Raw genomic sequence first — 27,079 nt, 5'->3', positions numbered from 1 at the left:
AAGAGGGGCAGTAAGGGCCTCAAGAATAGGCCAGCCGCTTGTGGGGACCCGAAGTGGACCGGGACAGGGTAGTGGCCCTCCCGATGCCGACTGTCGGGACCCGGTCCGGACCTGTGCACGGAGCAGACACAGACCTCAGGCAGGAGAAGAGCACCCGTATTACACCCCTGGGTGAGGGGCCCGTCCTCACAGCAGCCGAGGGCACCAGTTACCAGCAATTTGGTTTACAAAAGACTGTGTTTATTGAACTCACCACATCAGTGTTTACTGACCCTCCACATCAATACAGCCTCATCCAGCACCAGGACAACCGAGCTGTGAGTGTACTATTCCCTGCAATCCCTGCCACCACCAGAACTCCCAACTGGGCCCCGGGACTACAACTTCCCTACCCGTGGAGGGGATCCCACCTTGCTTCCCCGCTCCATCAGTCCTGGGCACGGTCCCCAGAGGCAGCGGTGCCACCATCTTATCACCGCAAGCCATTTGTGGCGTCATAGACAAATTCCCTTGTAAATAACCCCATTTTCACTTGTGGGCGGCGGACCGCTGCTCGAGCCCGGGTCCGGTCCCCACTCGAGCCACAGTAAAGCCCCGAATCCGAGCATCCCCGAGCAGCCCCTTAGCTACGGTCTGGCCCCCGCCCGCAACACCTCTGTTTAACCCTTATGGTTATACGTGACTTCCTGTTACCAGACACCAGCTCTCCTGGTTACCCTTCCGCCCATGTGATCCCGTAAGGTAGTGGCTAGCGTTACATACATGCAGGATAAATCCTGTGTTGGTATGTGAGCTAATGACAACAGGTGCACCCTGGATACACACAAATCTCACATCCAGCCTATATAATGGGGAGAGACAGCCACAAAAGAGACAAATCTGAAACTGCAAAATGTAATTTCTAAGACGCCCTTTTAGTTGTAAGTGGAAACTACTCCACATTTCCTTTGCACCAGTTTTTATAAATCTGTTGAACTGATACATATCACACTTTTGAGTAGATTCATTTGTCTATTTTCACCTCTTAATGGTGCAGGACTACCAGGAAATGACACCCAGATCTGAGAGACCCATGACGCTCACCTCCAACCGCAGGAAAGATTTGTCGTTTGACACCAGATGAAGAATAGTAGAGGAAACCATTCGTGTACGAACCAGGAGTTGTATGTGAGTAGTGTGAGGGCTGAGAGGATGAGGTAACACAAAATGGGCCCAACTTCCCCTTTCAAAGCTCCATTCCTGCAAAGCTGTAATGAGGACATAAAATCAGGAATATTCTGCATTATGACAGAATATTATTACGTTTATGTGCATAATTTCCTTACCTAAGTCACAGTGTTCTCCAAAAAATCCTGGATTACAGTCGCATTTTGCTGAGCTCCATTCACTTATGCAGAACCCATGACCTCCACAAGGGGGCGATCCAGTAATACTGCACTGATCATCCATTGTAGAGCCGCCTGCAGCGCTATTCACTGAATCCACAGGCTGCTGCAAGTCGTAGACCTTAGGAAAAAGACACATTGAAATTCTATACAATACAATGCAAATATCCAAGAAACATACTGCAGATACGCTGATGACTCAAGGACCTGATTGCTAGCCTACCCTCGACTGTCTACTTCATCTTACCTTGCTATCAACCTGCAGGTTCCTGATACAACCAGTAAAAGCTTTAAAACGTAAGGAAGGATGAACACCGGCTGGAAAGAGTTTTACTCCGCCAAGTTGTAGAGGCTGATAAACATTAAGGAACCTAGATAGACCAGAAGACAAAAACGATAAAACATTCAATGATATACAGTATATACTTGATGGAAGGTGCAAAATGTCATCGACTATGCACTGGAGAGAAGCCACTAAGGAAGGCTTTCACAAGCCAGTTTTAAAACAGTGTGCCAAGTTTTAAAAAGCTATCACCTATCCATAGGATACATATCACCTATATATCTGATCACTGGCAGACACACACAGAAAATGGCCCCTGTGCAATAACAATATAGGGGCTCTTTTCAGTCCAATACCTCATCAAAATGGACAATTCCTCCTGCTTTGGAGGTAATAATGGACCCCCCTTACCTCTTGGGTCCTTTTGCAGTTGCACAGGCTGCACCAATGATATGTCTAAATCTGATAGTTAAGATTCCCACAAATCTTAAGAATAGGGCAAACATGCGCACCACTAATTTTAATATGTAGCACTGCCATAGGAAACCAAGGATAGCCCAAAATTGTTGGAGATTGTTGAGATTGGATCCTCAGAAAGCCGCAAGTTATCACAAATCCTATGGAAGGGTAATAAGTTTATAGAGCAACTAAACAATATAACCCCTTTATGACCTTGTGATTTTCCTCCAGTACAGCAACCATCTTGCTAGAATACTCATGTAGAGCTGAAAGGAGCAGGGTGACGGATGCCTAAGAAAGTGAATCCCAAAAAGAAGAACTTCCGGAAAATAAATCCTGGCGCAAGAGGTGTTGATTAGCATGCCTAGGAATACTAGGTGCTGGACCAGGAACTTCGCTGTGTTGACCATCCAGCCCAGGTGGGCAAGAGTGTCAAGAGTGATCAGAAGTCTCTTGTAACAGTCTGAGTAGGATGGAGATTTTATCAGGAAGTCGTCGGGAAAGGGAATGACAGCTATCCCCTTGGGGTGAACAAATGCCATGATGGCCACTTTGACCTTTGTGAACACTTTGGATGCTGCGGGTAGACCAAAGAGAAGAGAAGTGAATTGGTAGTGGGAATCTTGGACTGCAAAGCAAAGAAACCTCTGTTGAATGGCACAAATTGGAATGTGGCGTTAGGCATCTTAAATGTCCACTGAACAGAAGAATTCCTTTTATCCTATACTGGCAATTACCAAGCTGAGGGACTCAATTCTATGAAGGAGAAAAACTTGCTGGTTTAAGAGCTTGAGGTCCAAGACTGCATGGAAAGAGCAATCCTTCTTTGGGACCATAAAAAGGTTGGAACAGAAACTTGAACGCTCTTGAGATGGATATGATGACGCCTGCCTGAAGGAGGTAAGCGATGGCCTGATAGAGTCCAGGAACCTGGGATCTGAGCCTTAGAGATGGGATTCAAAACAGCGCTGATAGGGAAGAGAAAAAATTCTATTCTATAACCAGTGACCCAGGCGTATTCAACTATGGAGAGCCACACATTCTGGAAGAGAGGAAGGCGGCCACCCACCATAAGTGGACACCCAGGTGGAGGCAAATTATCATGCAGAAAAGAATCTGTTAGACCTGGACCGTAGTGACGTGGCTCGATGGCCCATAGATGCTAGGAAGGCATAGGCTTAAAAGACGTCTTTCTTCTTGTCTGATGGCCTGGGAATTGGTCTCTTTGGGAGGAGGTCCCAGGGGATGAGATCTTCTCAAAGGAGCAAAACCGGAGAGGGGGTCTTTTGGTGGGGAGGATGCTTGGGATGGGCTGGGGAACAGATGTACTCTTACCGCTCATGAAGTCTGAGATAAGTTCATCAAGCAAAGTACCAGAGGGCTAAGACTACTAGAAAGGAAGGCCACAGGGAAACTTCTTGGATGCCATATCTGCGTTCCAGCCATTAAGCCATAAAATTCTACTGATAGCTACAATGTTGCTGGTGGCAAGAGCAAAACAACCGGCGGCATATAAGGACAACGCAAGTAATTACTTCCTGGTGTGGGCTATTTGGTCTTCGAGATCAGCAAGCTTGTCGGACGAGGCCACGGATAGAATGCCATGCTGAAGGAATTTTGCCCAGGCGGAGACCGACTTAGCTACCCACGTGGAAGCGAAGGTGGTGCAAAGGGAGGCACCTGCAGCCTCAAAGGTGGACTTGGATAGAACTTCAATGTGCCTATCGGTAGGATCCTTGAGGTAGGCCTTATCTGGCAGAGATAGGATGGTATTGGTGGATAGTCAGGAGACTGGGAACTCCACAGCTGGAGACTCAGGTCATTTGTTGAGTTAGTCGGGTCCAAAAGGATATAAAATATCCAGGCGCTTCTTAGTATGCAAACTCTTTTCTGGGTCCTCATATTGCTTAGAGAATATTCCATCAAACACCTCATAATTGGAAAAACTCGAGGAGGGCGTTTCACCTTTTTTGAAGGGGACTGAGTGCCCTGGAAGACGAAGCTCGTCTTTTTTGACCTTGAAAGTGTGATTAACAGCAGATATCATGCTGTCAACCATGTCCTTAAGTTTGGAGGTCTGATCCAGGTCAAAATCGGAGTCTGACTCGGAACCTAGGTCAGACCCTACATGAGAGTTAAGAGAAGAGAAGGATACCAAGGCCAACCTGGAGGATGTGGAAGGCAAGGGCGATCCAGACAAGGAACTGGAGTATGCCCGTTTCTGGGTCCTTGTACACAATCTGCCATACTGAGACTAGTAAGTAGTTGCATGTGATTCGTCCTGTGGAATCATGGGAACATCAATGGTGACGGGCTGGTTAGGCAGGCGCTCCAGGACCTATACCAAGGATTGGGACACCTCGGTTCGGTCTGCAACTGAATAAAATAGAGCAGCAGCCCACTGAGGAAATCGCACCTTGGAAATGCTTTGCTATCTTCTTATAGTCTTCTCCTGCTTTATGGACTTCCACCATTTTTATTTTCAGAGTGCTAGGCAGCTGCTTAGAAGAACCCATGCATGCTGTATTTTGGAACAAGATTAGATGATGCTGGGTTTTTATAAAGCTGTGAAATTTGCATCACCTGACCTTTCCTAATGATGATGATAGTGAACAAGCCATAACCCTACTCTAATTAAGGTCTGAAACCTTTGTCAAGTTATCTAAGCATGCAAATCTCCAAAGATGCCCAAACTTTTGCATCAGCCCATTTTCCTTTTTGTAATTTTTAAAACATAAAAGCTAATTCCTAAAATACAAAATAAATTTGTCATCTTTAACTATATGCCTTTTTAGACATAATTTCATCTTCAACTTGCTTAACTGTTCACAATAACAGTAATTTTGACCAGGGGTGCCCAAACTTTGCCACTGTGTGGTTTGATTTCTTTCCCTGTGTGGATTGGATGGTTTGTTATAGACATCTGATAAGAAATTAATGACAATAGCACCTTTAGAAGTATATTTACTTAGAAAATTGGTGACATGTTCAATACTTAGTTCTCGAGATATACTGTATTACAGTATATCTCTCTTGCTCTCTCTCCCTCTCTCTCTCTCTCCCTCTTTATATATATATATATATATATATATATATATATATATATATATATATATAGTTAAACATTTAGCTACCCTTTAAAACATGATTACCCGCGTTATACAGAAGCCCACTAGAGACGGATGTGACAAACAGATACATATGCTGCATCTTGGGCTGTTGATATACCACAAATTAAAATCTATGGCAGCTGAGAGCTGGTAGGCCTAGATTCCTACAATACTTTCTTGGATAGATTATAGAGCAAAGTAGAAAAGTGCGAAGCGTCGAGTAATTTTTTTTCTTAAAACAGTTTTCTTTTGGCTTGCTCCAAATTTTGATGCTTTCTTTCTGCCAGAAATATGGCTAATATATCCCACAGTATTGTAGTAGGGATTATGCGGAACACTTACAATTCCGGGTATACAGATACTAAACTTTCTGTTGTTGAAATATCAAACATCTACAGAAAAATGGAGAAATGCGGTGTGTGAACATTGCCTAAAGGCTACTTTACACACTGCGATATCGGTCCCGATATCGCTAGTGTGGGTACCCGCCCCCATCTGTTGCGCGACACGGGCAAATCGCTGCCCGTGCCGCACAACATCGCCCAGACCCGTCACACTACTTACCTGCCCGGCGACGTCGCTGTGACCGGCGAACCGCCTCCTTTCTAAGGGGGGCGGTTCGTTCAGTGTCACAGCGACGTCACAGCTGCGTCACTGAACCGCCGCGCAATAGAAGCGGAGGGGCGGAGATGAGCGGGACGTAACATCCCGCCCACCTCCTTCCTTCCGCATAGCGGCCGGGAGGCAGGTAAGGAGAGGTTCCTCTTTCCTGGGTGTCACACGGAGCGATGTGTGCTGCCGCAGGAACGAGGAACAACCTCATTACTGCTGCAGTAACGATTTTTGAAAATGGACCCCATGTCACCGATGAGCGATTTTGCACGTTTTTGCAACGATGCAAAATCGCTCATAGGTGTCACACGCAACAGCATCGCTAATGAGGCCGTATGTGCGTCACCAATTCTGTGACCCCAACGAGTTCGCATTAGCGATGTCGTAGCGTGTAAAGCCCCCTTTAGACTCAGCACTAAAACTCGCTCCATGACAGAACTACAGAGTTACCGTGGGCCTGCTGCCTAGACCACTCTACTTTTATCACCATGGGCCCCACGCTCAGTGGGCCCCCACAGTGTCTGCTCAGGTTTTCCTGGTTTTGCCACTGGTGATGCAGAACGTTGTCCATTATTTTCACGTACCTAGAATTGTATCACTACGGGAAGTTTATCTGACTCAATACTATGAAAATACCTACTTTAGTAAGAGGGCCATGTTATTTATAACCACCTCTTTTTTCCGGGTGTCTCTCCAGAAACTTCACACCAGGAGCGATCCCCAGGTATTCCAGGAAGGTCATCAACTCCAGTCACAGATACTTCATCTGAACAGTGATCGAGGATCATCTTCACTTTCTAACACAATACAAAAAGCCAACGATTAAATCACCAACATATAAAGAATCACCAGCTATATCCCAGACTATACTATCTATTGCTCATAGAACAGACTGCGGAGGACTTTCATAATCTATTTTACTGTTCATACTATTGATTCAATACTGGGCATGTAACATTTGTGCCCATTTTTATCTATAAAATACATAGTATACCTTCTCTGAAAAATAAATACTTTGCATTGCTCATATACAGCACTTGAAGTAAAGCCTTTCCATTTTAAGATCTTGTTACCTTTGTCTGCCATATTACACATACAGTGAAGCTGCAGCCTGGTCATCGACTCTATAAGGCTGAGTTCACATATCCAGTAATCATTTGCTAGAACGGATCCAGCAGCAATACGTTGGCAAAAAGTTGTTAGTTTTTTTTCATTTACGTGGCATCCATTTTTTACACAAACAACTTAAGAAATAACAAAAAGGCCAAATACAATTTCCTCAATTAATTGTAATGGATCCATGAAAAACGCAGTACTTTCATAAAACATTGAGTAAATAACTTGGAATTTGACAAATGAAGTTGGTTTCCTAATTCCAAAGTTCAACCAAATCCTCAAATCCTCAAATCCTCATCTCTATAATTTGTCCAATATAACAAAATTTGTGTCTTGGTATAAAAGACAAGCTGTGAATATAATAAAGTGATGCACACGTTTTTTTTTATACCTTTCCATTACTCAGGATCTTTATGTTATGCCACTGGCGATCTGACACATTCCACTTCTTGTTAAACTTCACGAGGAGAGATCCAGAGCCGTGGTTAATAGACAAGGAAGGGGATCCATTTTGAAGCTCTGTATGAAATAAACAAATGCAAACTTGTGTAAAAAAGGTATGAATAATGCAACAGTGCAATAGAGGCGACTCAGTGGTGGCTCGCAACAGGTTATTTTTATTTTACAGGAACAGGGAGATGGGAAAAGAATGGATAAATGAAAGGTGGTACAGAAATTGAAAGTGATCAAATCACATTTGACAAGTTTCACAGTTCCAATCGACTAATCAGTTGCATACAATTACTAAATATTATGATAAACAAATTCCCTCAATAATTACCCAATTCTGGGAAATGGGCTCGCTCACTCGAAAGCTGCTTTGAGGAGTATGTTATGTCTTCAATATTTAACTGTTGGTGTTCAGTCTTTGGGTTCCTTCTGTAGATGAAATTCAGATTCCACTAGAGCTAGTCATGGGCTTCTATTGGTGCTGATTAGGTTTCGTCTACTGGCATAGTTTACGGTTTTTCATCTGGCATAAGTTATGGTTCTTCTACTGGCATAGGTTACAGTTTTACTGGTGTTGGTTACAGTTATTGTACTGGGATAGATCACGGTCTTCTACTGGTGTAGGTTATGGTTCTTTTACTGATGTAAGTTCCAGTTCTTTAACTGGCGTAAGGTACAATTCTTTTACTGGTGTAAGTTATGGTCCTTCTACTAGCGAAATACAGTGCCTACAAGTAGTATTCAACCCCCTGCAGATTTAGCAGGTTTACACATTCGGAATTAACTTGGCATTGTGACATTTGGACTGTAGATCAGCCTGGAAGTGTGAAATGCACTGCAGCAAAAAAGAATGTTATTTCTTTTTTTTTTTTTTTTTTTAAATTGTGAAAAGTTTATTCAGAGGGTCATTTATTATTCAACCCCTCAAACCACCAGAATTCTGTTTGGTTCCCCTAAAGTATTAAGAAGTATTTCAGGCACAAAGAACAATGAGCTTCACATGTTTGGATTAATTATCTCTTTTTCCAGCCTTTTCTAACTAATTAAGACCCTCCCCAAACTTGTGAACAGCACTCATACTTGGTCAACATGGGAAAGACAAAGGAGCATTCCAAGGCCATCAGAGACAAGATCGTGGAGGGTCACAAGGCTGGCAAGGGGTACAAAACCCTTTCCAAGGAGTTGGGCCTACCTGTCTCCACTGTTGGGAACATCATCCGGAAGTGGAAGGCATATGGAACTACTGTTAGCCTTCCACGGCCTGGACAGCCTTTGAACGTTTCCACCCGTGCCGAGGCCAGGCTTGTCCGAAGAGTCAAGGCTAACCCAAGGACAACAAGGAAGGAGCTCCGGGAAGATCTCATGGCAGTGGGGACATTGGTTTCAGTCAATACCATAAGTAACGTACTCCACCGCAATGGTCTCCGTTCCAGACGAGCCCGTAAGGTACCTTTACTTTCAAAGCGTCATGTCAAGGCTCGTCTACAGTTTGCTCATGATCACTTGGAGGACTCTGAGACAGACTGGTTCAAAGTTCTCTGGTCTGATGAGACCAAGATCGAGATATTTGGTGCCAACCACACACGTGACGTTTGGAGACTGGATGGCACTGCATACAACCCCAAGAATACCATCCCTACAGTCAAGCATGGTGGTGGCAGCATCCTGCTGTGGGGCTGTTTCTCAGCCAAGGGGCCTGGCCATCTGGTCCGCATCCATGGGAAGATGGATAGCACGGCCTATCTGGAGATTTTGGCCAAGAACCTCCGCTCCTCCATCAAGGATCTTAAGATGGGTCGTCATTTCATCTTCCAACAAGACAATGACCCAAAGCACACAGCCAAGAAAACCAAGGCCTGGTTCAAGAGGGAAAAAATCAAGGTGTTGCAGTGGCCTAGTCAGTCCCCTGACCTTAACCCAATTGAAAACTTGTGGAAGGAGCTCAAGATTAAAGTCCACATGAGACACCCAAAGAACCTAGATAACTTGGAGAAAATCTGCATGGAGGAGTGGGCCAAGATAACTCCAGAGACCTGTGCCGGCCTGATCAGGTCTTATAAAAGACGATTATTAGCTGTAATTGCAAACAAGGGTTTTTCCACAAAATATTAAACCTAGGGGTTGAATAATAATTGACCCACACTTTTATGTTGAAAATGTATTAAAATTTAACTGAGCAACATAACTTGTTGGTTTGTAAGATTTATGCATCTGTTAATAAATCCTGCTCTTGTTTGAACTTTGCAGGCTCTAACTTATTTGCATCTTATCAAACCTGCTAAATCTGCAGGGGGTTGAATACTACTTGTAGGCACTGTATATGGTTCTTCTACTGGCGTAGGTCACGGTCTTCTGCTGGTGTAGGTTACAGTTCTTCTACTGGCATAGGTTATGGTTCTTCTATTGGCATAGGTTACAGTTCTTCTACTGCTGTAGGTTATGGTTCTTCTACTGACGTAGGTTATGGTACTTCTTATGGTGTAGGTTACAATTCTTCTACTGGTGTAGGTTAGATCAGGCCGTCTCTGGGATCCGACCTCTCATGGGCCTGTCTGCAGTAATGGTGACCGTCAACCTACTTTGCTGCCGCAGCACATAACTGGTACAGATTCTGCCCTTCTCGGTGGGGAGCGGCCTTTTTATATTTAGCAATTCTGACATAGCTGTTAGCTGATTCGGCGTCCCCTCTATACTCTTCCCTCAAGGAAACACTCATATCACTGTTTGGTCCCTTCTGGGGAGTAGATGGTGATCTTCTGCCACAGTCACTGTAAGATGATACTTCCATGTGTCTTCTGCTGTTCAGCCCTCTTACACTTTTATAGACTGGGACAGTTAATAAGAGCTGTCCATTATATATCTCCACCATACAATATGTACAGTATGGAAAATGCCATCAACTATAGTAACATTATCTTCTCTTAAAAGGCAATTTTTCACTACCAAAACTCAAATAATATAACTTCTACAGTCATATAGACATACATTTAATGGCATCTATATCCTCCGTGTGGTGGCCATCATATATGTTTTGTGGGTGCTGTGATGGCCATCTTAATATATGAGGGAATTTTTTCATTATTTCTAGGTATGCCACTGTTGGACTGTATTTTAAGTTTTCTGTTTATGGCTGGCTGCATGTAGGCGGAAATCCCCAACTGCCCAATTAGTGACTTCCATTGGGGTTCAGGTCAAGTCCAGGATTCAAACTGAACTTTATCTAAAGTCTGGCTACACCCACCAAACCTTCCACGGGTCTGCTCACCACTAGCTGTGAGACTCCCCTGCTGGATGCCAATCTCAGTAGACCAACGAGGGACGCACTGCTGACTACAGAAGAGTGACAATGGTCTAAGAGGTGAGTAATATTTTCCTTAAGCGGGCTTTACACGCTGCGACATCTCTAATGCGGAGTCGTTGGGGTCACGGATTTTGTGACGCACTTCCGGCCGCATTAGCGATGCCGTTGCGTGTGACACCGATAAGCGATTTTGCATCGTTGCAAAAACGTGCAAAATCGCTAATCAGCGACATGGGGGTCCATTCTTAAAAATCGTTACTGCAGCAGTAACGAAGTTGTTCCTCGTTCCTGCGGCAGCACACATCGCTGCGTGTGATGCCGCAGGAACGAGGAAGCTCTCCTTACCTGCCTCCCGGCCACAATGCGGAAGGAAGGAGGTGGGCGGGATGTTACGTCCCGCTCATCTCCGCCCCTCCGCTGCTATAGGGCGGTGGTTCAGTGACGCTTCAGTGACGTCGCTGTGACGCCGCACGGACCGCCCCCTTAGAAAGGAGGCGGTTCGCCCGTCATAGTGACGTCGCCGGACAGGTAAGTATGTGTGACGGCTGTTGTGCGGCACGGGCAGCGATTTGCCCGTGTCGCGCAACAGATGGGGGGCGGGTACCCACACTAGCGATATCGGTACCGATATCGCAGTGTGTAAAGTAGCCTTTACACCTTCCTAGGCCCATTAATGTAATAAGTGTCATGACTGTAGCTTGGCTCTTACAGGGTTAAGCCAGGTGGCTGGGGTCTGTTCTTCTGTGCCTTGTTCCGGGACTCACGCCGCTTTATTTTAGTGTGGACTCCTCCAGAACACCTCCAGTAATAGTTTCTTCTCTGCAGCATGCGCAACTGATTCTTGTGAGTTAGCCCTGATCCTTCCTGCTACCCAGCTTACTTCTCTCTGACCTCCATTTCCTTTGTACTTTTTGTCTACCCTGTCTCTCTGACCCCGGTCCCGTTCTGTGTCTCGGTCCCCTCCCGATCCTGTGTAATTACTTGCTCTCCCGGCCACTGATCACGGTAATGTTTCCTGACCACGGCTCTACTTCCACTTTTTGGCTTTTGACATGACCTCTTGGCTCCTGACCCTCATGCTTCCACCTGTTTACAGCTTGCTCACTCCCCTGTTCAGACATGACTTCCTGGTTAAGACTTAGGGGTACTTTGCACGCTGCGACATCGCTAGCCGATGCTAGCGATGCTGAGCGCGATAGTATCCGCCTCCGTCACACATGCGATATCTTGTGATAGCTGCCGTAGCGAACATTATCGCTACAGGAGCTTCACACGCACTTACCTGCCCTGCGACGCTCTGGCCGGCGACCCGCCTCCTTCCTAAGGGGGCGGGTCGTGCGGCGTCACAGCGACGTCACACGGCAGGCGGCCAATAGAAGCGGAGGAGCGGAGATAAGCGGGACGTAAACATCCCGCCCACCTCCTTCCTTCCGCATAGCCGGTGGAGGCAGGTAAGGAGATGTTCCTCGCTCCTGCGGCTTCATACACAGCGATGTGTGCTGCCGCAGGAACGAGGAACAACATCGTACCTGTCGCCGCAGCGAAAATATGAAAATGACCGATACTACGCAGATCACCGATTTACGACGCTTTTACAATTGTTTATCTGTGCATTTAGGCTTTACACGTTGCGACGTCGTTACTGCTGGCGCCGTATGTGCGTCACTTTCAATTTGACCCAGACGACGAATATTGCAATAGCGATGTCGCAACGTGCAAAGTACCTCTTAGGCTTGCTGACTACCCTTTCACTGGTGCGTGTGCCCCCTTGTGAGCTTTAGTCTAACTGCTCATTGAAGTTCTATTTCCATTCTGCTTCTGTGCCCCCTGGTGGAAGCCTGACAATAAGGGGTTTGGTATGAAATCTTAAGCTTCTAGAGCATCCATGTAATGGGATGTGAAGAACAAAGTGAGAGATGATATAGATATCCCTTGATCAAAGCCAACAATGTTGTATTACAGTCTCACCTACAGCAATGAAATCTTCTGACTCTCCATGGTTTTTCGATGCCATAGGACCATTGTAGAGCAAAAGACCATCAGCTTCTTCAGTGATGAAATCCAGGGATATATGACTTTCAAAGCAGAGGAACATTGGAGGGAACCAGGCAAAGCCTTGTCCTGAAAATGAACGCTTTGTTTGTTGACATTCTGGTCCATGGAAAGCAGGGGAACATTCACACCTGACAAGCAAATGAGACAACCATTATCCCTGGCCTATAGGCATAATCCTAAAATACTAATGTCATGAGAGTGCATAGGCTTTTGTCAGCAATTTCTGTCCTAAGTATTATTTCCCCTCTACAGTTTTTCATTTGATTCTGCAGCCAAACTCAGACGTGAACTTTTGTCCCCCCCCCCCCCCTCATAATTATGTTTTAGCTCATCTACACCCCATACAACCCACAATATGGCTATGGGACAACTGGAGGAAACAGAGCACAGTTCTTTGCTTTCTTCAGCAATGTTATCTCATTGATAGGAGAGAATGTCATCACATTGAATAGGTGATAACGTCTTGTCACTTGTTTTTTTGTCAAGAGCACGAAGAAAGTAGCGGGGTGCAAGCTTTAGTGCAATATACTCGCTGTCTGGGGGTCAAATTTGACAGAATTTTTCTTTATTCTCTATAAACAATCAGTCACTCACTTATGTCACCTGCATCTTAAAAACTTAAAGACATCTCCCGAATCCGACCTTTTCTCGCCTCAGAAACTGCTAAATCTTTTATTGTTGCTCTTATTCAATCTCTTCTGGGCTACTGCAACTCTCTAAGAATCGGTCTCCCTCATACTAAATGCTTCCTCTTTCCAATCCATACTTAATGCAACAGCCAGGGCTGTATTTCTGTCCAGCTGCTATACTGATGGTTCCAATCTGTGCCAGCCATTGCACTGGTTTCCCATCCACTATAATATAAATGTATCACTCTCACTCACAAAGCTCTCCACAGTTCTACACCACCCTGCATCTACTCCCTCATATCTGTTTATCACCCTACCCAAGCTTGCTCTCCATTCTGCAACTAACCTATAATGCTAGCACCAGGGGGCGCAGGTACACAGAATAGATGTAGAGCTCCTAGGTGTAAGGCGGCGTCTGCCAACTAGATGTCACCAGTATCTAGATGGGGAGATAGCAGAATGGTTGTACAAGCCAAGAGTCAGAGCCAGAAAGTCATGTCAGTGCAAAGGAGGAAGAGGAGCAGAAGTCACGTGGAAGCCTAAGGTCACTAGCCAGGAGGTAACGTCAGGTACAGCTGGTGAGCAGTCAGAGAGCAAGCCGAGGTTAGAAGCCAAAGGGGAACGAAAGTACAAAAGAGGGGAAGCGGAGCTGAGGGAACCAGACAAACGGAAGGTCAGGAAGTCAGGGAGCACAGACAAAACGGACAGAGAGGAGGACAGGGAGAGGAGTCGGGGTAGCGGAATGAAGATCAGAACGAACTCACAGGAACCAGAAGCGCACACTGCAGAGCAGGAATTATCACTGGCGAAGTTCTGGTGAAAACAGCCCGCAGATAAACCAAGGCGATTACCGGAACGAGGCACCAAACAAGCCCCGCCCACAGGCAAGGACCCAGGGAATACAAACAACTGAGCAATAGACAAAACTTAATGGCTCTTCATGGATCAGAACCAAAGGTGAATTGTGACATAACCTAAAGGCTACTTTACACGCTGCGATATCGGTACCGATATCGCTAGCGTGGGTACCCGCCCCCACCTGTTGTGCGACACGGGCAAATCGCTGCCTGTGCCGGACAACATCGCCCAGACCCGTCACACGTACTTACCTGCCCGGCGACGTCGCTGTGACCGGCAAACCGCCTCCTTTTTAAGGGGGCGGTCCGTGCGGCGTCACAGCGACGTCACTGAGCGACCGCCCAATAGAAGCGGAGGGGCGGAGATGAGCGGGACGTAACATCCCGCCCACCTCCCTCCTTCAGCATAGCGGCCGGGAGGCAGGTAATGAGAGGTTCCTCGTTCCTGCGGTGTCACACGGAGCGATGTGTGCTGCCGCAGGAACGAGGAACAACATCGTTACTGCTGCAGTAACGATAATTGAGAATGGACCCCCATGTCACCGATGAGCGATTTTGCACGTTTTTGCGACGATGCAAAATCGCTCATCGGTGTCACACGCAACAACATCGCTAATGCGGCCGGATGTGCGTCACAAATTCCGTGACCCCAACGACTCCGCATTAGCGATATCGTAGCATGTAAAGCCCCCTTTATACTAACAACCTCCATAACCTGAACCTCCCACAGCTCCAAGACTTCCCTCATGCTGTGCAAGTTCTCTTGAATGCACTACCCCAGAGAATCCGAGTAACACCTAGTCCTCACATTTTTAAGTGAGCTCTAAAAACACATCTATTTTGTGAGGCACTATAAAAATAAAAAAAATGATTATTACTACTGCACATTCACACCACCATACAAGATCATGCTAGGTACCACCTTCTACCCTTTACATAAATTAAAGAAAAAGAGAATGGTATAAGTATTTGGTCAATTCTTCTCTCAATTATTTATAAGAAATGTATAGTAGTGCCTTTATGGTCCACAACAGTTCTCCCACTCCACAGGGTTCCCATCCATCACAGTCTCTTTGGCATGAAAACCATTGGATGAAGCACCCATATTAATGTTTAGCAATCATACCATCCAAGAAATTATGAGATATTCCAGATTTCCATACATTACCTATATCCGAGCTCTGTGTCCACACAGGTGCCCCCATTCAGACAAGGATTGGTGAGATACAAGGGGCAGGAAAGGTGCTCTTTCTCCCGAGAAGGACAGGAGCAGTGGATGTAGGTTGCAACGGTCACTGACCCAAAGGAGACGTTGTCAGTTCTGACCATCGTTGGGACATGTTTATATAGGTTTCTAATCACACATCCCGTCTTGTGGCTACATTGTGCGTTCCTGCACTCCTCTTCTCCGATCTGAGTCACCTGGACGCCCAATGTAGATTCTAACTGTGAAGAATATGTATTCTGCGTTAGTAAAACCATTACACAAAGTAATATACATGTATTGTAGCTTTACTCAAAGAATAATTAAATTGGCATCATTTACCAATATGACACATTACCAAAAACAGAAAGTCATTGACTTAGATACAAAGTTTACGTAAGACCTTGTCCCGATGCAAAGCAATAATGCCATTCAACTTTCCAGATCTGTGATAGGGGAGTCTGGAAAAGGAAATCCAAACGTCTGTACAATTGGAGAGACCAGGAACATTCAGCACACTGAAGAGCTGGACATCATCTTCTGTGCAGGACAGGATTTCTGTTAGGAGGTTCTTTATTTGCTCGTATTTACTGACCATCATCCCTTGGGTCTGGGCTATAAAATGTTCTGCACTGATACCTGGATAAACAGGAAAAACTGTTATGGCTCCACTAATCAAATGAATCTACCGATCTAAGATAGATAGACGTTTGAGTTCAATGGAGAATGGGTCGGCTCAAATACACATTAAATGACCAGTAGGTGGTCTGTCCTGCGTCCTCTAGGCTAAGGTGCATGAGATCCTTTAGACCAGTGTCTACTGGTGATAGGTAGATATTGGTCTGAAATATGTCATTCTCTCTAGGTCATAGCTAGGAAAGGGCAGGGAAACATTTCCAAACTTTTGAATAGGAGGGCGCTTTATCAAGCTTTAGGTGAAACAGATTGAAAAGATAATTTATATAGTGGATAGGTGATAACATGGATCAGTGGGTGTCCGACCGCTGGGACCCACAATGATCAGCAGAAAGGGCATTTTTATTCCTGTTAGAATGGAACAGCAAAGGTGTGTCCCTGACCGACGCTTGATTCATGCCCTATGGCTACATTCTTCTTTTATTGCAGCCCCATAGGGAATGAATGAAGTGGTATTCCACCAGTAGCAAAGCAACTGATTTTGCCGTCCGGGGCGGTTGTCAAATTTGCCCCCCCCCTCCGTTGGCCATCGATAATCCAGCAACCTTAAAAAATTCGGAAAGCCATCAAAATATTTATTTTTCATGGAACTACAATCAAATTTGGATTTTTTTGTGCAGCGCGAACCCAGCTCACTAGCACGTGCAGCCAATCATAGAGAGGAAGCTGACACCGTAGTGGGGATGCATTGGGCGTGGTTAACTGCGTTACTATGAATAGAATTTAAAGATGTTCAGGAATGCACTGAACTGCGGATGGCCCTTTTCTATCAGCTAATATGTAAATTATATGTAGCCCAAGATCAAGCGGGGGCGGCAAATCTTACTTAGCCTTTTATTACTTAGCTCTTTATTTCTTCTATGTTTTTCTATTTTCTATTATTTATTGTTTACCCCCAAAATGCCGCCCCCCTGACATGTGCCGCCCAGGGCGGACCGCCCCCTCTGCCCCCCTTTGCTACGTCACTGTATTCCACCATGTACACTGACGCACCATTGTAACGAGAGTAAAATGTCTCGTTCTGCCGATCGGGGCAGCTCCCAGCAGTCGGTTCCTTGAGAAGATAGGTTATCTAAACTGGACAACCTCATTCATTTAGACCCATGACCAGATGATTAAAATAATTAAGATTCCATTCCTGTAGATTAATGATGTGACAAGGATCCATCATCCCATATCCCTCCAAAGCATCACACTAAGCTCTGAGTACATCATCAGTGATGCAGAACAGGGATGATAAAAGGATGCTGCAGAACCTCTTCCCTGACAAGAGTGTGAATTGTAGGGAAGGGAGGATATCTGTCCAGCTTGGCATGGTCAGCAAGTGAGTCTGTGCCGATAAGAGACGGAAAGTCCTAGGGAGGCTTCCTGGCCTGCACTTTGCCAAAGAGCTTTTTACAGACTATGGAAGTGGGAGGCTGAATGGATATAAGGTTCAGCGTCAGTTGGCTGTTGCTGGACAACTAATGTGAGTACAGAAAGCTCTGATGCTAAAGACCCTCATAAATAGCTTTGACTGTAAGATCTTTCAAATGAAATCTATCTCCACTGACTCCTCTATACTCCGCCATTGGAAATCCCACGACCAAGATCCTTCTCTCCGCATCTGTCGGGGTGAGTAGGGATAGCAAATGATGAAAAAGATGCGGTCTTGTCTGGGTGCTTGACATCTGTGAAGTGCCCAGACAAGACCACATCTTTTTCATAATTTCCTATCCTCCAGCCCACAGCTTGCTGTCAAAGGGAGCTTTGCACAAACTTTGCTGACTTTCATGGCGGCATTGGACTCTGTTCAGATTGCAGATTTTGACACTCCACTCGATGGTTTCTCTGGTGTCTGGGATCAACCCAGGCAGACTTGAGTGTCGACCTGCTGTGTGCTGATTCATAAGCAGGCTAGCAAGAGTTAATCTCTGATGGTCTGCTTGATCCTTTAATCACATGTTGTGGAGAGACCTAACACATCTGCTCCTCTACTATTTGTGGTGGTGGAATCCTTCCACCCATGCCAGCTATAGCTTATTCTATGTTGGTCTGTGAGGCATAGTGTCCTAGACTCCCTGGTGAAAGTTGTGCTTTAGGTGTGCCTATTACTTGGATTGTTTGTGGAGTTTATCTCTGTTGTTTTGTACTTCCTTCCTGCTCTTATTTTTCCTCCTGAATCCCTTATTTTCTTTACCTTTGTGTGTGCGTGCCGTGTGACAGAGTTTTGTTTTTTCCCATGCTTGTCTTTATTTGTGGTTTCAACACTCTCCTGTTCTGTCGCTCCCTGGGGGAAAGGGGAATCAGATCAGGACTGGTCAGGAGCAGGGCCATAAAGGAGATTCATGCCTCTCCACCATCAGGAGTATCCCTGAGATTAGTGATAGCGCAGGGTACCTTAGCTTTAGGGACAGCTTAGGAGCTCCGATTCCCTGCTACCCCAAAGTCATTGTTACACTGGCCTGCTATGTGTCTGAGGTCGGTGCAGCTAACAGTCAGGGAGTCTTCACAAGCTGACACCATTGTTGTGTATGGTATTGACAACCGGAGAAGGTGAGCAACTTCACCTTGTATTCATTTTTCTCCTGTCCTACTATTCCACACATGGAGTGCCTCTCTCATTTTATATTGGGGTGAGTAGGAGGCCTCAATACTTCTTACACTATTCCTGGGGTTGTGGGAGAGGGACCTCCCCCTGTCAAATTGGGAATTGTTGATGGACCGCGTCCTCATTTGGGCGCGGTACATTGATGATACTTTCCTTATCTGGCAGGGGTCTGTGGATGATCTACATCAATTCATGTCACAGGTGAACTCCACTGCACACAACATATTTATTACCTATCAGTGGTCTGATCAACAGGTAGAATTCCTGAATGTTCTTGTCAAGAAGTACGCTCAATTTACTTCACAAACTGATCTTTACCGGAAGCCGACATCAACGAATACATTATTACATGCTTCGTCGGCACACCCCAGATTCATGATACAACCTGTCCCTATGGGTCAATTCCTTCGGTTGCGCAGGATCTGCTCAACCGATGCAGATTTTGAAAAGCAGGCTTTGGACCTGATGGATAGGTTCAGGTAGCATGGTTACAGCAGGAGAATGATCAAAAGGGCCTATCATCGGGCCAAAGTTTCCCAGATGGATAAACTGCTGTACACCAACATGATCCCGGGGCCAACCGATCAGGTCCGTGTTATTACCAACTATAATTCACAGTGCCATGTGGTGAGGTCCAGTTTGGAGTGAGCTTGGCCTATCCTAATGGCTGACCCCATACTAAAGAAGGTTCTACCCAGTAGACCAAAGATCACTATCAGGAGGGGTAAAACCTTCCGAGATATGTTGGTACATAGCCATCATGCAGCATCCAATAAAGATGAAACTTTTTTAGGCACTGCTGGACCCAGCAATCCAAGAGGCTGCTCTCCTTGCGGCAGATATGTCGCCTGCCTCAACATATGTCGCGGAAATACCTTTACTGACTCTACTGGCAGCAAAGGTTATCAAATAAAGAAATTTATTACATGTTCATCAAAAGCTGTAATTTATTATGCGACATGTCCATGCCCAAAAATGTATGTAGGATTAACTAATCGTCAGTTAAAGGTTAGAGTACGCGAACATGTGGGGATTGAGGCGGCACCCAGCCAGCTGGATGTGGCCACTTTGAAAACCATTTTCTTGTACATCATGGTTCCAATAGTGCCTTTTTTAGAGTCCTAGGGATTGATTAGATCGATCTTAGGATATGGGGTGGTGAGGTGAGTAGGAGATTGGCCCAATTAGAGGCCAGATGGATATACACATTGAATACCATGTGTCCATCTGGCCTCAATGAGAATATTAGTTTTGCGCCTTTCTTATGAGGCACGTCTGCTTGTTAATCACGGTATATATATTGGGTATATGTTTATATTTCGTATATATGTATCCTTGTATAGTTTTTTTCTAATGAGGGTATGATAAGATGAGGTATAACATATACAACATACCTTCCTAAGGGTGCGGGTCGTGCGACATCACAGCGACGTCACACGGCAGGCGGCCAATAGTAAACATCTCGCCCACCTCCTTCCTTCCTCATTGCAGGCAGGACGCAGGTAAGGAGATGTTCCTTGCTCCTGCGGCTTCATACACAGCGATGTGTACTGCCGCAGGAACGAGGAACAACATCGTACCTGTCGCTGCAGCGAAATTATGGAAATGACTGACACAACACAGATCACCGATTTTCGACGCTTTTGCGATCGTTTATTGGTGCTTCTAGGCTTTACACGTTGCGACGTCGTTACCGGCGTCGGCTGTGCATCACTTTCGATTTGACCCCGACGATCTCGCAGTAGCGATGTCGCAATGTGCAAAGTACCCCTTAGACTATTGGCAATCCCAGTGATATCACTGGGTTTGGTTGACTTTAGTCTAATATATATGGAGGCCTTCAGAGTCAGATCATTGGATGCACTGCCACAAACAACATAAACCTGGACTATGGGTCACCGTGACAACCCCAGTTTTTGTTCCCCGTTTATATATGTAACATAAAGGAAGACAAACTTGCTGGTGTAGCTACAGTTGCAACAGTGTATTGCATCTGACTTAAGGTGTAATGCTTAGCCAGGTAAGAAGAGGTTAACCACTGGTTTTCACTTACAAAATATTCACACAGAGATATTACATCATCCCCAGCCCATGAATTAGCTAGTTATACAACACAGGAAGCTAGATAGCCTGGGGAATTCCCGCCACTAAGAGTCATCCCAAAGGTGGGGTCTGCTTGAGGAAGTGAGCAAACACAAACAGTTTCTAGTCAGAGCAGTCTGGGACAGAGAAGCAACAACAGGTTCCTGGGGGTGTGGGTGACCCAGCTCCCCTCAGGGAGACCACCTGGGATGCGTGCTTCAGATCTTTCTCGGGAAAAGGAGAAAGGTCTGAGACTCTGAACAACACAGTCTTTAGAAGGTTCAGTGCTCTTATAGGTGGAACCGGCCAGACTGGAAGAGGGTGAGAGGCAACCAGTGGAGCTAGTGAGACAGAGGAGAACATGGTAGCTGAGGTCAAGCCTAACCGTTCCCACAGTGCCAGCGCAGTCAGGGTGCAGAGCCCTGGGGTAGGACGTACTCAATGTTGGACTACCAGAATCTGCAGAGGATGGGTATTTCAAGTCCCATCACTCACCACCCATTTTCTCGGAACACAGTGACACATGGGTCAGGGATCCTGATCACAGTTGGGCCCCACGGCGATGACCCACACCTCCTGCATACGGTACGGGACATTTTACAAGAACACCGGGGTTCCCAAGTTGCTTCAAGCCACGGAGATCCACAACTAAGCGCAGAGGAGGAAAGTCTCACACTCTAGAGACATCGGTGGTTGCTTCTGATTTACCTGAGACTGGCTGAGGCCCATTGCAGCAGAGAGCAGCACCTCTGGGGCATCTTACAAACTGTGAGTAAAATGAACTTTGAACCGCAGCCCCTCCCCGGTGTCGTCCCTGTTTTTGCCGTCGCCGTCGCCTCACGCTTCGGCGCTCCCGTGGACTACTGCCCTCATCATCCTTCCCGGGGCCCACTCCACCTGTGGGGAGCTATACTATCTCTGGCTGCTACTAACACCTGCCCCGGCGAGGAATTCTGCAGCGGTGGCTACTCCCTGGCCGCATACCATAGGTGGCGTCACAACATTCATCCTACTACTACCCCAATCGCCTTCCCTCCTTATTGGTGTACACCTCAGGGCACGAAGCCGGGCAGGCCACCGCAACATCCCAGATCATCACACCCTGTGATGGGTAATTCAAGTACAAAACTCCCCGTGCCTGACAACCCCTGCCCCCTGGGTGCTACACTGGCAATGACCCTCATGGTGATCATGTCTGCCCCCATCCTTTACATATTGTTTGTTTTGCTGGACTATAGGTGGACTTACCTCTTAACCTTATGGCAATAGCATTATTTGTATCTTCTTCAGTTATGGCAATCAGTACAACCTTAACAATGGAGACCACGTCTGGCCACACTCCATCCGTCACTCTCACCCTGACTTTATAAACACCTGGTATGGCCCCTTCTCGCATGCTCAGCAAACCGGATGCATCATGGACATAAAAGATCCTGTCAAGTTAACAGAAAATATGAGAAAAAGAGATTAAATACCAGGCCTGATGATGTGTAGGTGCAGGCCTGGCATCTGAATGTAAGAGGGCCATATAGAGGTCATATTGTAAAAGCACAATATGGAGGTCAAATTGTAGGAGGGACATATGGAGGACATATTGTAAGAGGACAATATGGAGGTCATATTGTAAGAGGACCATATGGAGATCCTATTCTAAGAGGGACATATGGAGGTCATATTGCAAGAGGGACATATCAAGGTCATATTGTAGGAGGGACATATGGAGGTCATATTGTAAGAGGGACATATGGAGGTCATATTATATTATAAGAGGGACATGTGGAGGTCATATTGTAGGAGGGACATATGGAGGTCAAATTGTAAGAGGGACATATGGAGGTCATATTGTAAGAGGGACATATGGAGGTCTTACTTTAAGATGGACATATGAAGGTCATAGAATGATGGACAAATGGAGGCCATATTGTAAAGACATTTCAAGGTCATATAGTAAGTAGGACACATGGAGTACATATTGTAAGAGAGACATATGGAGGTCATATAGTACAAGGGGAAAATGGTGGTCATATTTTAAGAGGGACGTATGGAGGTCATATTGTGAGAGGGACATATTAAGGTCACATTCTAAGAGGGAGCACTGTAGGCAATCACGAGAACCTAGTGTCGCTCATGACAGATGTTAAGATACACTGAAAGAACTGCGGCGTGTATCGCTATCTCTTCTCCATGCACTCACATTACATAGAGTAGCTTGTTCACCACCTGAGTCTCTAACAGATGTAGATCATGTTACAAAGTGGATACATGTACTTATAAATTTAGAGTTATTTGTATTTTTGCACCATGCATTTACCTTGATTTACTTTCTAAATAATACATTTTATGCTCCCAGTCATCTAGGTCAGGCGCTGGAACTTTTCCAAGGATGATTGTGGGAAGTATGCCTGTCATAAAAGACAACACATAAGAAACTCTAGACATAGGATCTTACACCTGACTAGGTTAAAAAATCATCAGCGAGTGATATTAGACATACCTTGGACAAACCTAAATTTATCCTAAAATAAAAATGGAAAGCAATATATCTAATATTATAATAAATTTAAGGACAGAAAGGGTGGATCATGTGGATTTGGCAAAAGTAACAAATCAGGATGTGCAAGCTTTATCACTTATTATTTGCTAGTAATAAAAGAGTTGTGTGCCCATCAACCGCGGCAAGGTGGCCTTTCTCTGATGGGACCCTATCCTAGTGTTGTACCTCATTTGGACTAAAAGTCTACAGATATATGGGCAGGTAGGATCTGGCACTAATTAAAATCACATGATGGGCGGAGAGCACAGTCAGAGTAGGAGGTTGTCTACACCTCAATATATAGTGCAAGAAAAAACCCAAAATCTCCAACTATAGCAAGTGTGAACAGGTGTCAACTGCTAAAACTACACGAAACACAAAACAAAAAGATATAGCAGCACTCTGTAAGTGCCAAGGCATATGCAAACAAAGAATATCTGAAAGAACATTCATTTTTCTAAGTATCTATATATATAATTGCCTTATTCTGTCTGTCTGTCTTGCTCCAAAATTGTGTCCTTACGGTGACAAACAGCGGATTGGCCGCTGGGCTCGCCATGGCCCCGCCCCCCTGCACGGATTGGCCGCTCGCCTCGCCTCGGCTCTTCCCCCCCGCACGGATTGGCCGCTCGCCTCGGCTCCGCCCCCCCGCACGGATTGGCCATGTCCTTACGGTGACAAACAGCGGATTGGCTCCTGGGTCGCCATGGCCCCGACCCCCGCACGGTTTGGCCGCTCGGCCTCACGGATTGGCCGCTCGCCTCAGCTCCTCCCCCCGCACGGATTGGCCGCTCGCCTCGCCTCAGCTCCGCCCTCCGCACGGATTGGCCGCTCGCCCAGGCTCCGCCCCCCACACGGAATGGCCTCTCGCCCCGAGGTGAGCGCATCAAGGTCCTGCAGCGGCGGAACACACACACACACACACACACACACACATAAGAACAGACACACACACATCAGATCACACTCACTCTCACACACACCTCACACACATCAGATCGCATCCACATATTCACAACATCCCGTGATATCGCTTGCTTCTCGGCGGCGATACTGTGCAGTGACCTTCCAGGACCTGCCTGAGGATCACATGGCCGGAAGCATGTGGTATCTCCGGATGTTGTGATTGGGTGAGCGCGTATGTGCGATATCGTCAGTGTGTGTGTGTGTATGCGATCGGATGTGTGTGAGTGTGTTCTGATGTGTGAGTGTGTGTGTGCGTGTATGCGATCGGATCTGTGAGTGTCGGCAGAGGAGCACGGCGTGCAGCACAGCTGCTGGGACCGCCCACCGGTGGGCACAAGGAGAAGTGGGGTGTGTGTGTGAGTGTATGCGATCAGATGTGTGCGTGTATACTGTCTGATGTGTGACTGTGGAGCACAATGGGGGGTGCGCAGCATGGGGGATGGAGCACGATGGGGGATGCGCAACATGGGGGATGGAGCACGATGGGGGGTGCGCAGCATGGGGGATGGAGCACGATGGGGAGTGCGCAGCATGGGGGCACGATGGGGAGTGCGCAGCATGGGGGATGGAGCACGATGGGGAGTGCGCAGCATGGGGGATGGAGCACAATGGGGAGTGCGCAGCATGGGGGATGGAGCACGATAATTAAAATATATAATTAGACAAACACAAAAACACACAATGTGCGTGTTAGGTGTGATTAATACACACTAGGTAGAAAGGTTTTTGGGATCAGTTGTAAGGGATCCTAGAAGGTAGTTAGTGACAAAAAGGGACAGTCGTCGTGGAATGGGGGCACCATACATATAGGGTGCTTAAAGCCCCATTGTCAGGTAGGACCAAGTGGAGGGAAAGGCAATACCCCCGGAGTCCCTATGTGGCGCCCTGGACTAGCCAGGGGCCACAGGTAACAACACACACACACCCCCACCCCCAGCAGTTCACAGCAGTCATCCCCAGTGAGACCTGATTTCTTCCTCGGGTTCAGACAGACACACCAGTTGGGCGGAGTCAGGCAGATGGGCACGCCCACCGAGGAGTTTAGCTGGCCAGAGAGGCAGGAAACAAGCTGAGACAAGTCCAGGCAGAGGAAGAGAGAGGAGGTCTGCAGAGAGGCAGACGCTGACTGGGGCCTAGGTTGGAGCCTAGGGCCCTCGTGCAGCAGTCAGGCAGATGGTAGTGGCCGTCTGCGAGAGCCGGGAAGACAGTCTGATGGAACCATAGGTAGCCGGGGCTGGGCGGTGGCCCACCGGTACTGAACCGGGGAGCCAGCTGGAAACCGGAGCGCAGGAGGAGTGTACGGAAGGTGCAGGAAAGGACTTATATTACCAACCTGGGGTCAGGGGAAAACACCGCAGCCGTCTGTGGGACCCGTCCATCCAGCCGTTTGTTTCATCAGAGACTCCGTGTGTGTTACTGGCTGAGTGAGTACCACCGTGCCGTGCGGCACAGCGCTGCCCCCACGACCCTGCACCTCGCCAGGCCCTGTAACCCGCCTGCCATCCATCCCTACCCCATCACCGGGCCCCGGGACAACCAACCCCCTACCCATGGAGGAGAGAACTAACATCCAGGCTGCTCCCTGTCACCGCTCCCGGGATCCCCGTCCAGAGCAGCGGTGGTGTCATCAATATCACCACAACCGTGGGTGGCGTCACGGACAATAATCAAATCCCCACAATCAATCCCCACCCTTTTCACTCACGGGCGAGGAGCGCCGCTCGAGTCCCCGGGATCCGGCCCACCGCTCGAGCCACCACCTAGCAGCAGCAGCCGCAGCAGCAGAGGCCGGACCCGAGCAGTGGGAGAGCGCAGCGTCCCCTCCTCCGCCCGCGACACCTACATTAGGTAATATATACCGTGTATATTCCCTCACTGCACATTGATCCCTTACAACTGATCCCAAACACCTTACTACGTAGTGTGTATTAATCACATCTGACAACCACATTGTGTGTTTTTGTGTTTGTCTGATTATATATTTTAATTATCTATAATAAAGTTAAATATTTTTAATGGGTCGACATACTTTTGAATGGTCAATTAACTAAGAGCATCCGTCTATATCTAAATCTTCTCATACTAAAATTTTTGAGCAAAGAACCTTAAATTTTCTAAGTATTTTTTATATAGCATTAATGCAGTTTAATTTTCATATATTCTATGTTTGCCTATGTCTTAGTGTGGCACCCCTGCGGATCAGTCGCCACAGGGTACTGCATCTCTTTTAAGATGTAGTATTCATTCCGGGTAAGAGGGGGGTTAATCACTGGTGTTTGTTTCACTTACACAATCCCCAGCCCATGAGTCAGCTAGATATACAACACAGGAAGTTCCCGATTACCAGGGCAACCACCAAGTAGTCATCCTAAGAGTGGGGGCTGCCTGAAGAACTGAGTAGACACAGTTTCTGGTCAGATCATTCTGGTACAGAGAAGCAAAAACAGGTCCCTGGGGGGGGGGGGTGCAACCCAGCTCCCCTCAGGGAGACCGCACAGGATGAGTGCTTCAAAGCTATCTCGGGAAAGGAGAATAGTCTGAGATTTTGAACAACACGGTACCTGGAAGGAGTGCTTCAGAGCTCTTCTAGGTGGAACCGGCCAGACTGGAAGAGGGTGAGAGGTAACCAGTGGAGATGGTGAGACAAAGGAGAACATGGTAGATGGAGGTCGAGCCTAACCGTTCCCACAGTGCCAGGGTGCAGAAGCCCTAGGGCAGATTATACTCTATGTTGTCTGCCAGAATCTGCAG

General features: G+C 46.7%; 1 protein-coding gene across 1 annotated transcript in view; it reads right to left on the bottom strand.

The window, feature by feature from the left end:
- The window catches only part of LOC142243821 (neural-cadherin-like), a 135,538-nt gene that overhangs the window by 19,925 nt on the left and 88,534 nt on the right, over positions 1-27,079 (bottom strand). Inside the window, exons 20-29 of the mRNA XM_075316025.1 lie at positions 23,141-23,231; positions 22,078-22,262; positions 15,865-16,100; positions 15,426-15,703; positions 12,685-12,899; positions 7,357-7,484; positions 6,522-6,646; positions 1,633-1,756; positions 1,326-1,506; positions 1,084-1,247 (exon numbers count right to left, since the gene is read on the bottom strand). Of these exons, the coding sequence (XP_075172140.1) occupies positions 1,084-1,247; positions 1,326-1,506; positions 1,633-1,756; positions 6,522-6,646; positions 7,357-7,484; positions 12,685-12,899; positions 15,426-15,703; positions 15,865-16,100; positions 22,078-22,262; positions 23,141-23,231 (1,727 nt within the window). The remainder of the gene's footprint in view (positions 1-1,083; positions 1,248-1,325; positions 1,507-1,632; positions 1,757-6,521; positions 6,647-7,356; positions 7,485-12,684; positions 12,900-15,425; positions 15,704-15,864; positions 16,101-22,077; positions 22,263-23,140; positions 23,232-27,079) is intronic.

Source organism: Anomaloglossus baeobatrachus, chromosome 6 (assembly GCF_048569485.1).
Source record: "Anomaloglossus baeobatrachus isolate aAnoBae1 chromosome 6, aAnoBae1.hap1, whole genome shotgun sequence".
Classification (NCBI taxonomy): Eukaryota; Metazoa; Chordata; class Amphibia; order Anura; family Aromobatidae; genus Anomaloglossus; species Anomaloglossus baeobatrachus.
Note: the sequence above shows the minus strand (reverse complement) of the source record. Positions and strands in the feature narration are given on the sequence as shown.